At 36.4% G+C, this 13227-nt stretch overlaps 1 protein-coding gene across 1 annotated transcript; it reads left to right on the top strand.

Annotated features, from left to right (window-relative positions):
- The first annotated feature begins 8320 nt into the window (after positions 1 to 8320).
- Positions 8321 to 9259, top strand: LOC130029268 (olfactory receptor 6C70-like). The gene has a single exon (XM_056120195.1). It carries the CDS (start codon positions 8321 to 8323, stop codon positions 9257 to 9259), a length of 939 nt encoding a protein of 312 aa, XP_055976170.1.
- Positions 9260 to 13227: the final 3968 nt, after the last annotated feature.

The raw sequence follows: 13227 nt of genomic DNA, 5'->3' as shown, positions 1-13227 counted from the left end.
GTCCTCAGCAACAGAACTTTGTTAACTATGTATGGGACAGACTACTTATAGTGATAGTTTATAATATATACAAATATTGAATGATGATGTACACGTGAAACTAATATGTGCTTAAATCAAATAATTTAAATATTAGAATTATTTCAAAATCATTTATTGCTAAGTAGCACAGGTAAAGTCTTATAAATTATTTAATGTATTGTTTCATTGGAGACTTTGTTGTTACTGTGTCTGGCATATCGAATACTCTCGGTAGCTTGCCGGGCTCTCCGAGAGGGGCGGAGGAATCGAACTCGGGTCGGCCATGTTGGCCGCGTGTAAGGCAAACGCCCTACCCGCTGTGCTATCGCTCCAGCCCTTGAATTGTTTCATTAAAATTCAAGCATTCAAAAGGTTATATTTTAATATAAAAGCTGCAAAATAAAAATTATTTATGCTTCATAATACTGTGCTGATTATAAACATACTTTAAATCTATTCTTACAATTATGCTGGCATTATTATTTGACGTTTTTGATACTGTTACATCATAACCACCACTAGAATACAATATCCCACAATTATCCTTAAGTCCTTTCTCCCCTGCTTGCACTATTGCCATCCTCATATCACAATTCTGTTGACCGTATCTCAGTGTTTGTTTCCATTAGAAATTGTCTGTAAATACCTAATTGAAAGGGATTTATTCCTGGGACACAAGTATGGTTTAATATAAAAGTTAACTACTATAATATGATGCAAGACAAGAATTTTGGGGAATACACTTGATTCTCAACTGATGCAGAAAATAATTTACAAAACTATAATATCTTTTCATGGCAAAGGAAGAAGTAAAATGAATTGCTTGTATATGTTCTATGACGTGTGGGAATAAATATCTAAAGAGTGCACCTGAAGTATCATTATAATAAATGAATTTAGCAATCTAGTAGCAAACTTATATAAAGTTAAGATAGAAAGTTTACAGAAGAGTATGGCTCTAATTATGTGTATCTGAACAAACTTAGGTAATTTGTGGTAGAGTGCCATATAGCAACTGAAATAGGGACCCAAAGACCACAGTTGTTAGTGCCTGACAGTGGCTATTGTGTCAAATTCCAACTGGCCTAAGCAACTAGTGAAGGCTCAGAGTCATGAGTGTCTAATATAACAGACCATGTGAAACCCAATACAGTAGCTTTGATCCTCCACAATCCTGGAACCCTGATGAGCACAATGCAAAAGCATTCTAGAGTACACTTTCTCTCAACCCATGGGAACTGGGCTAACAGTATTATGTGCACTAACACCAACTTACAGAATCTAAGATTTGGGGTACCAGGGAAGAGGGTTACCATTGTACTGCCAATATGAATTAGGTTACACCACTCTGCAAGTTTTGGAAAGCGACTGACATACTCCAGGCCATAGTCCCACTGTGCTAACAAGGAGGTACCCCAAAAGATCAAGGACACTAGAAGCATACAGTACCCTCTACTTCCTTCAGAAAGGAAAACTGATAGAAGTTCTCAAGAATCAGATATGCCAGTTTGGGGAGTGGCTGATACAAATTATTCTTCTTACCCATTTTAGAGCTCTGGTATGGGTTGGTTCCTCCATTGTGATAACAAAACTTCCTAAACATCTCCAGTAACATCTCCATTGTAGATTTTTTATCAAAATATTTCAGTCTATATAATATTGTTAATTCAATATTTCTGTACAAAGTTTGGGATTTTCTATTCCACCTTCATTTTGATGTCACTGTATTATTTTATATTCCTGGGAGAGAATTATGATCTTTGGCATGAGCTCTTTCTTTCTAACAAAGAAGTGTGATAAGTTTCCACAAATGTTTGATAGCAGTATATCACACAGCTTGATGTGTTGATTTTAGTTTTCACTTACTTTACAATTACTTATAATTTCACAACTTTGAAATTAATTGCATATTTTTTTTGGCTTTTTGGGTCACACCCAGCAATGCACAGGGGTTGCTCCTGGATGATGCACTCAGGAATTACTCCTGGCAGTGCTCAAGGGACCATATGGGATGCTAGGAATCGAACCCCAGTTGGCCGCGTGCAAGGCAAACATCCTACCCATTGTCCTATCACTCCAGCCCCATCATGATGAATTTTAAGGAACTTTTTTTTTGGTGTTAGTCAATTTCAAAGTATTTGAAGATTTTCTTTTTTAATTTATAATTTACTTCCACTGATGCCAGATAATATCATTTGTGTGTTTATTTGCTTTATGATTTAGAATATGATCTATCTTCAAAGATGTTCAGTGTGCATATAAAAAGAATATTCATTCTGATATTGGGTAGGTTGCTTTATATGTGTTAGGTATATATGACTTAAATTACTTTCAGTGATTGGAAAATCACTATTTTCACCGTTGGAAGCACTGCACTGTCCTCCCATTGGTCATCGATTAGCTTGAGCAGGCCCAGTAACATCTCCATCGTGAGACTTGTTGTTACTGTGTTTTGGCATATCAAATACGTCATGGGTAGCTTGCCAGGCTTTGCCGTGTGGGTGAGATACTCTCAGTAGCTTGTCAGGCTCTCCAAGAGGGGTGGAGGAATCGAACTTGGGTCTGCCGAATGGGCTGCATGTAAGGCAAATGCCCTACCCACTGTGCTAGGAATGATAGCACCCTTGGAAAATCTTTCAAAATCCTGGATGAACCTTTAAGTGTCTTCTTCTAGATACTATTCATTCACCCTAATGACATTATCTCAAGCTCAAGCAAGGTTCTTATGATTCATTGTTGTTGTAATCCTTTCAGAATTTCATCTTTTCCAAGTGTTCTTCAGTTGTAGAATTAGCCTGGGGAAAGCTTCTTTCAGATTGGAGGCCTTAAACTCTCTTATAACTCCTTATCTATTGGTTAGATTACAACAGATAATATTTGGAAGGATAAATGCCCTTGATATTGGAATGAAGATCACCAATGAAAGGAGGATGTCTGACATTATCTGCAATAAGAAAAATCTTGAAAGTCATATCATTCTTCAGATAGGACGTCTCCATTTAGTTTGCACAGCAATTAAGAAAGGCAATTTACAAGAAATCTGGGTCTATCTAAGTCTACCATGTTTTTAGTGCTCCTTAAATACTGTCAGTGTGTGGTCATTGATATTACTAATATTAAAGACCTTCGAGTTCTTATTGGTTACCATGCCAGATCAGAGGAGGTTTGTATTTTTTAAGTAGGTGCAGGGTTGGCAGACCTTGGAGGGTGGGAGGCTCTCCACTGCTTCTTGGGAACCTGAGGACGGCTTCCACTGATTCTTAGTCAATGGTGTTAGTCTTATACCCAGTGATATGCAGAGCAAATACCCCACCCACCATACAATAGCTCTAGTCCCACCAGCACTGTTTTTACTCTTCAAAAGTGTAGCTGTGATTGAATGAGACATGCCTGACTGGGAAGCAAAGGTTTTTGCTGACTTCTACTTTTATAGTCTTTCATCACTGTGAATTTAGTTTCCGGAACAATTACTCAAAGTGGTTTTTTTCCTGGCAACATTTGTAGTAGTTTTTATATGCTTAGGAGCCAGGATAGATCAGCTAATACAAAATGAATTAAGCACATAAAATTATGTTATCAAGAGACACAGTAGACATAAAGTGTCAGCATGAAATGTTATGACATAATGACAGTAATGACTTCACTAGGCAAGTAGACTTTGGGATCACCTTCATATATCCAGTTCATGGACCAAAACATAATTACATACATCATGTGTGACTCTAGAAAATTCTAAGGACTCAATCTCCCAAGAAAAGGTCAAAAATAATACACTCAGCAAACTTATATAACAAAATGAACATACTGAAATCAGTTATTATGATACACTGAAAATTTATTTTCCACTTAACAGTGTTTCTCTTGGTTTCACATGTGATAAGTCAAGGATTGGAATATCCTTTCTTTCAATTTTTTATGTCCTCTAGGAAGTTTCAGTTATATAAAAATTTATGGAATTGGTATGCAAATTTAACACATCCTTCCCCACCACCAAAGTGCTCACAACCTTTCACTCCTGTCTGTACATTTCTTCTACTCAGTCTTTCTACTCCCACACCTACCCTCAGCCCTGTTCCTCACAGCACACAGCCCTGTTTGTTGAATGGATCTGTACTCCAATACAGAATTGGCTTGTCATGTTCTTGTTTTTAAAAGATACCATAAAAGTCACTATCTGACTGGCATACTTCCTTAATTTGTAATGCCACTAGAAGCATCTAATGGTTTAGAATCTCTGGACATTTTAACTAGGATTTCCTTAATGAAACATTTTGTAAAATGTGGTAAATCTAATGAATCTTAAATTATTTTAAATTCAGATTTATTATGTCAGCCCATGACTCAGTTTCCTGAAACCCCACCAAGATGCAGACTCTGATGCAAACACGTAAGATCATCTTTATTGATTAGCTCAGTTGGCAAGGCTAGGGCCCTGGTCTGGCTCACCGACACAAAGGTTTCCTCAAAGCCAGCAGCATCGATCCACAAAAGCTCAGGGTTTATATACTGTAGTGTTACATAATAGGGACTTTCCGCTGACCACCCTTATGATCACGGTCTGAGGGGCTTTCCACCACTTAATACTTAGCTGATTGTTTATAGGGCAGAATTACATAAAGGTTACATAAGGGAGGCTTTCCCACCTGCACCTGATTGCTAATTCTAGCTGACCTCACCATGGCTACTTCACTTGGGGGAAATCATGACTCAACCTCAGGAAATAGAAACCTAGGCCTAGCTTTTTCTAGCTCCTTTATTAAGCCTGTCATGGCAATACCGTTTCTTCTCTATCTTTCAAATTAAAGCAAATATTAAGGTTATATTGAGTTACAATATAAATACAAAACTACTAAGATTAAAAATAATGTTATCATAACCTACTATTCTACTTTATTAACTGTCTTAAAGGTTTTTAGTGATATTGGTTCTTTTTTAAAAATTTTTATTAGTAAAACACCATGAGGTACAGTTGTAGACTTACAAATTTTTTTTGCTGGGATTTCAATTATACAATGATCAAATACCCATCCCTCCACCAGTGTTCATTTTCCACCACTTGTTTTTAACTGATCTTTAATGATCTCTCCTTACTGACCCTTTAAGTCATATTTCAAAGATTGTATTACAGTTTGGTTTTATTTCATATAATTAGTGTCTTTTGATCATTAATCTCAGGGGAAAGTTTTCTTTTGTGTTGTTTTTGTTTCATGTCCCTTCTCAAAAAATTCCCTTGAGTTTGGATTAATTAAATGATAAAATAAAGCAACATTTTTATCTGGTAAAGCTGATAAATACCTCCCAACTTGAAGGATATTAATTATTTAACTAATATTCCTTTAATTTTTATTTTTCAGCTCCGAGTATAAAGAGTTTAAGACTGAAGTCTGCTTGTGCTAATAGCAAATGTTATCATTTGATTATATTTATACAAAATGCGAAGCAATTTCTTATTGTGTTAGAAGTAGTTTCTACCACCTACACCTAGAAATTTGGTACAAATTCAAATTTATATACAAGAGTGATCTAGGAATTTTAAAAACTTACTGAAACACACAAAACACTTTATCACTAATTTAAAAGCAATTATTCTTTCAGTTTTCTGAAATATTTCATAATTGTGAATATATTCATAATAAGCTACCAGAGACTTGATGGCAGATTTTACATCAAAAAGAAAATACAGTAATATAATTTAATAAGGTAAGATTTTAGAGTTGGATCTTTTTACTTTTAATTTAAGATAAACTCATAAAGACAGATATTTGTAAGTAGTCAGATTATTACTTTTGGTCAAATTTTAACATTGCTTTTTATATGCAAATACAAATGTCAAAAAGGTATACATACATAAAATTCACAAAAATATATTTACTTTTAAGTTTATACATGAATACATTGCTATATGGAAAGAAATTTAATGATGTATTAATCTCTTGAAAAAGAGAAAAGTTTTCTGTATTACCATCAATTTATTATTGTTTAATTATCAATTTTTTCTGACTGTTAAATCTTCCTAGGCAGAATTTCTCAATTCATAACTAAAAATGAAAGAATTATGGAGTTAGATAGATAGCTCAAAAGGCCAGAGGACATATAGGAGGTCAAAATTTGATCTGCAGCACAATATAGACCCCAAACATTTCCTAGAGCATCACCTGCAATATGGAACCAGGATTAGTTCCTGATCACCACCAGGTATGATCCAAAACGTTTTGTATACACACACACACACACACACACACACACACACACACACACATATATATATGTTTATATCATGATCATGATCATCTTGTTGTTCGTCGATTGCCTCGAGCAGGCACCAGTAATGTCTCCTTCTTCCTAGCCCTGAGATTTTAAAAGAGCCATATTCAATGCTGTTTCAGGGTTAGGAGAAAGAGACCCATCATTGTTACTGGTATTTGGCATATTGAGTACGACACGGAAAGTTTGCCAGACTCTGCTGGTATGTTTATATATTCATATGAGTTCACATATATAAAATATGAATATTCTTATAAGAGAATAACAAGTAATTAAAAATGCCACTTTTAATAGGCAGTAAGCACAAAATAGACACAGAATGCATTATGTACTACTCTAATCTTTTCTCACTTTGGTCTGAGAATCATGAGGTTATTTAGACAAGCAGCCTGTGAATCTGTAAAAGTTTTTAATCAAATTAGAAGAAAAACGCTAAAGAAACATTAAATGTTCTCTTAAGGCATAAATTTGAACATGAGAACTGATGGGAAAGGGAACTAAAATGGCAAAAATTTAAATATATGATAGATTTTCAAACTCAACTAAAAATTACCATATACTGGAAACAAAAGAGCCATCATTAGCGGTACAAAGCTTAGTAATAAAAGTAATTCTTAGAGAGGGCCAGGAATGCAACTCAGTGGTAGTGTATAAACTTCACATATGTAACGTGCTGTTTCCAAACCTTAATACTTGTACTTAGTATTAATATTAATTACCTTAATGCTACTACTGCTGCTGCTACTACTACTACTAATAACAATAATAATATGAAATTTTTTCTAATTTGTGATTAAGGGAATTTATTTTGTCTCTTAGGATGTATTTAATAGCAAACTCCATATGAAAATTGTCACTGGCTCACAATATGTCCAACAAAATATTCAGAAGAGAGGAAGAGGAAGAAAAGAAGAGAGAGGAGCAGCAACAGAAAAGCCATACCAACAAAATAGAAAATTTCTAAAATCTGTGAAGGAAATTGAAAACCACTGCTTAAAATATGTTTGCAAAAGTTTGTCATGTTTAATTTATTTATAGAGTGGTTTATAAATTCTTATATGTATCTATGTTATAAAATTTGTCTTATTCAGGCATGCTATCAATTATAACAAAAGCTATCTTAAAAGTAAAACCTATATAAATAAATCTTTCTTAACTTTATAGGAAGCTATGCCTTTAGTACAAGATTAAACAAGATGACTTATAAAGTATCTTTAACTCTAAGATTCTGTGATCATATTCTATGACATTTAGATTTCATCAGTAACTTTCTGACAGGCCAACAATGGCATAAATTTAGAACTATGTTCTTATTATTGTTATTTATAAATTAATAATATATATTTTGGTAGTAAACACTTTGTGTTTCATGTGCCCTTTGGAACTAAATGTTTGCCTGCATCATACCCAATCTAATACTTTTAGTGAATTTAGGAACATGCTGAGATCAATCTCTATATTAAAATCTAACTTTGTCTGGGGATTTAATTTGAAATATTAGAAAGAGAAATGGCACTGAACGCAAAACAGTACAGCAGATATGACCAGCCAGGGTTTAATCATTGGCACCACAATATGATCCCTGGAGCACCCAGGAGTAATCCCTCATCATCACAGGGTATGGCGAAAATTTAGAGAGACAAAGGGAAAGAGGGAGAAAGAGAGAGAGAAGTGGTATTGTACTTAAAGAGCTCTTCAATTCCTAGATGAATTACTAAAATAGTACTTCACAACATGGCTATAATTTATAAAATATTAAATGTCTAGAAATCATGCAAATTTTCAAAAGGATTGTCTAATTTTACTTGGGCATTTGACTTTGTTAAAACTTTAGCAATACATACCATAGTAACTCTAGCATAAACTTCCTTCTCTAAAAGGTAGAGATTGTTAGTGATTGTTAGTGATCAATGAGCAAGTACTAGCTTCTCTTTTTTTTCTTCGTTTTTTCCTGTTGACCCTAAAGAATAATCCTGCACACTCATTTTTGTCCCCCCGACCTCTTTTTAACTATCTTTAATCAAATCCACCAGAGATGAAGAACTATTCAATGCACACAGAGTTCATTCTCCTAGGTCTCACAGATGACCCTAAATTACAGATTGTAATTTTCCTCTTTCTATTCATTACCTATATATTGAGTGTGACTGGAAACTTAACCATCATCATTCTCACTCTGCTTGATTCCCACCTTAAGACACCAATGTATTTCTTCCTACGAAATTTTTCCTTTTTAGAAATCACATTTACAACTTCATGTATTCCAAGGTTCTTGGTGAGCCTTGTGACAAAGGAGAAAACTATTGCCTATATGAGTTGTATGACTCAGTTATTTTTTTTTATCTACTTAGGTGCAACTGAATTTTACCTCCTGGCAGCTATGTCCTATGATCGCTATGTGGCTATCTGTAAACCTTTACATTACAACACCATCATGAGCAACAGAGTTTGCTATCAGCTTGTGATCAGCTCTTGGGTAACCGCATTCCTAATTATTTTTCCTCCAGTTATTATGGGACTCAAATTAGAATTCTGTGATTCCAATGTCATTGATCATTTTATCTGTGATTCCTCTCCAATCCTGCAGATCTCTTGTTCAGATACACATCTCCTAGAGCTAATGTCCTTTTTCCTGGCTGTGGTGACATTACTATTTACTTTGTTTTTAGTCATTCTCTCCTATGGCTGTATCATCAAGACAATTCTTAAATTCCCTTCTGCTCAACAGAGGACAAAAGCTTTCTCTACCTGCTCTTCCCACATGATTGTGGTTTCCATTTCTTATGGTAGCTGCATTTTCATGTACATAAAACCATCAGCAACTGACAGAGTGTCTTTAAACAAAGGAGTAGCTGTGCTTAATACTTCAGTTGCTCCCTTATTGAATCCCTTCGTCTATACCCTAAGGAACCAGCAAGTGAAACGGGCTTTTAAGAGTATGGTCCACAAAGTTTTATTTGCTTCAAACAAATGATGTAATTCTAAAATATATGAAGGAAAACGAAGTTACAATATTGCCCTTTTAATCTTGCTTTACTCTGTTTTACCCTGTGCCTATTTATTTTAGCTTATTTTAGCTAATTTTAGCAGTTTCAGCCCAGTTGAAGTTTCCTACTATGTTTTTATTTCTAAACCAGAAACTCTGTTGGTCAAACTTTTTTTAATATCTTTTTAATAAATGCAGATTTTAAGCCTTTTAAAGATAATATTGTATAAAATTTAATGAGTCTGTGTATGAGCTTGTAAGTTAAATGCCCTACCAGAACTTGACAAATAAATGGCTTTAATTAGTATCAAATTTTAAATAGTCATTTCTTTTGGTCTTCAAAGGAAATGGCTATTTAAAATAAATCACAAAATCATTTATTCAAGAAAAAATTTTAATGATATTAAATTTATTATCTGCAATGTGTTAAATTATTGCAAATATTGTGCTTTATAAGTGACTTTTTTTTTTGCTTTTTGGGTCACACCCAGTGATGTACAAAGGTTACTCCTGGCTCTGTACTCAGGAATCACCCCTGGCAGTGCTCAGGGGACCATATGGGATGCTGGGAATCGAACCCGGGTTGGCCACGTGCGAGGCAAACACCCTACCTGCTGTGCTATTGCTCCAGCCCTATAAGAGACATTTAAAAAAATTTTTATTAGTGAAATACCATGAAGTACAGTTGTAGACTTACAAATTTTTGTGCTTGGGTTTCAGTTATACAATGATCGAGTACCCATCCCTCTACCAGTGCCCATTCTCCACCACCACGGATCCCAGTATCCCTCCCACCCCCATCCCCCTTTCCCACCCTGCCTCTGTGGCAGGGCACTCCCTTTTGTTCTCTCTCTCCTTTTGGGTGCTGTGGTTTGCAAAATAGGCATTGAGTGGCAATCATTGAGCTCCCATTTGACCCAGCAATACCACTCCAGGGAATATAACCCGGAGAGGCAAAAAAGTATAATCGAAGTGACATCTGCACTTGTTTATTCATTGCAGCACTCTTTACAATAGCTAGAATCTGGAAAAAACCTGAGTGACTGAGGACAGATGACTGGTTAAAGAAACCTTGGTAATCTATGCAATGGAGTACTATGTAGCTGTTAGAAAGGATGAAGTCAAGAAATTTACATACAAGTAGTACTACATGGAAAGTATCATGCTAAGTGAAATGAGTCAGAAAGAGAGGGACAGACATAGAAAGATTGCATTTATCTGGGGAACATAAAGTAACAAAATAGGAAACTAACACCCAAGAATAGCCGAGATAAATACCAGGAGGTTCACTCAGTGGGCTCAGATCTCTGCCTAACATCATAAGTGACATTTAATGTGACAATTTACAGAGATTATTATTTATTATTATTTACTTTGAATTTTCAAAGTAAAATTAAATTTATAAGTATTTGCAAAATACTTTCCCTTCAATTGACAAAGAATACATTTTGATCCTGGCATACACAAAGATAGGAAAATCATCTTCAGAGTCAATATCACCACAACTAAAATGTTTTTATTAAAATTGCAAGTTTTTGAAATTCTGAAAGAAAGAAGATCTGCATAGGTCATTAAACTGAAAATAATGCGAGAAATCATTTTATTGGCATACTTCAGACCTAAATATTATACATCTTCATTGAATTTTACTAATTGAATATTCTCTTTTTAATCATCATTATCAGAATATGGGCTGGAGCAATAGCACAGCGGGTAGGGCATTTGCCTTGCACGCAGCCAACATGGCTGACCTGAGTTCAATTCCTCCGCCCCTCTTGGAGAGCTTGGCAAGCTATCGAGAGTATCTCGCCCGCACGGCAAAGCCTGGCAAGCTACCCATGATGTATTCGATATGCCAAACACAGTAACAAGTCTCATGATGGAGACGTTACTGGGCCCGCTCGAGCAAATTGGTGAACAATGGGAGGGCAGTGATACAGTGGACAGTGATATCGGAATATATGGCATACCCTGACAAGCTACCCGTGGCATATTCAATATGCCAAAAACAGTAACAAGAAGTCTCACAATGGAGACTGGTGCTTGACCAAGCAAATCTATAAACATTGGGATGACAGCGCTACAGTGCAGTGCTATCTGAATGTAACAGTCATTTTTCCATATAATACAAAAATGCACTTGATTGTTCTCTTGTAGTTATTTAATCTTTTAGACATCATGATGGATCTATCACATCTTCCAGAAGGGCAATGGAGAAGATTATTCATGAATTCTACTCAGATCTCTTTAATAGCCACATCCACTTGCCCACATACCACATACCACATGATGGATATGTCGTTCCCAATGTTCTCCCTTCCGAAATCCAACATGCCATCTCGTCGGTAAAGAAACAAAAAGCACCTGGCCCAGACAAGATCAGACCTGAACACCTGAAGAACTTACCATCAGTACTCATCAATACATTAGCTCGACTCTTCACACGCTACCTGTCTGAATGCAAGGTTCCATCCCAATGGAAAACCAGCAGGACTGTACTACTATACAAGAAAGGAGACATCCACGACATTGGCAACTATCGCCCAATCTGCCTATTGTCTGTCATCTACAAACTATTCACTCGAGTCATCCTGAATAGGATTAGCAGAACACTAGATGAAGGACAACCATGTGAACAAGCTGGATTCCGAAAAGGATTCAGTACCATCGACCATATCCACACAATAACCAAGCTCATTGAGGTATCTCGGGAGTTCAAGATGCCGCTCTGTCTAACGTTCATTGATTTAAAGAAGGCCTTTGATTCTGTTGAGACGGAAGCGGTCATGGAAGCCCTAGCCAATCAGGGCATACAAACTCAATACATCAGGATCCTTCGTGAGCTCTATTGCGGATTCACTACCAAGATCTCACCATTCTACAAAGAAGTAATCATCCATATCAAGAGAGGGGTTCGGCAGGGTGATACCATTTCACCAAAACTCTTCAGTGCCACCCTCGAGAACATCATGCGACAACTAGAATGGGAAAACATGGGAGTGAAGATAGATGGTCGGCAACTACACCACCTCCGCTTTGCTGATGACATAGTTCTAATAACACCAAACATCAGCCAAGCAGCACAAATGCTTGCGGACTTTGACCGTGAGTGTGGAAAGGTTGGACTACAGCTGAATCTTACGAAGACAATGTTTATGAGAAACAGCCTTGTTCCTGACGCTCCATTCGCTCTCAACGGAACCACCATCTCCGAAAGCAACAGTTATATATACCTAGGTCGAGAAATCAACATGATGAATGACCTGGCACCTGAGTTACGCAGGAGGAAGAGAGCGGCTTGGAATGCCTTCAAGAGCATTGAAGAAATAACTAAAAGGACAAAGAACCTCCAACTACGAGCACATCTCTTTGATTCCACTATTCTTCCTGCATTAACATATGCCTCAGAGACCTGGACCCTACGAAAACAGGATGAGAACACTATTCGGGTCTCTCAAAGAGGAATCGAAAGAACTATGCTTGGAATATCACGATTCACTCAAATGAGAGATAGAATCCGGAGTTCTGATCTTCGTCAACGCTCAAGAATCAGAGACGCTGTCTCATTTGCCAAGACATCAAAAATCAGATGGGCTGGACATGTAATGAGGTTTACAGACAACCGCTGGACTAGAGCCATTACTGATTGGATTCCACGAGACATCAAAAGATCACGTGGACGCCCACCTATAAGATGGTCAGACTTCTTCGTCAAGACCCTAAATGATCGGTTTGAGGCTCTACATGTTCCTAAAACGAACAGATACCATTGGGCTACGCTAGCACGCAACCGTGAGGAATGGAGACGTTACTGGCACCCGCTCGAATAAATCGATGAATAACGGGGATTAAGTGATTAAGTGATTAAGTGAAGTAAAGTTTCTGATGTTATTTCCAAAGATAAAAATTTTCAGAGTAACTATTCAGAAACATGTGTCAGTAGTAGGATCATTAGA

The sequence above is a fragment of the Sorex fumeus genome, unplaced genomic scaffold, assembly GCF_029834395.1.
Source record: "Sorex fumeus unplaced genomic scaffold, SorFum_2.1 ptg000042l, whole genome shotgun sequence".
NCBI lineage: Eukaryota > Metazoa > Chordata > Mammalia > Eulipotyphla > Soricidae > Sorex > Sorex fumeus.
Note: the sequence above shows the minus strand (reverse complement) of the source record. Positions and strands in the feature narration are given on the sequence as shown.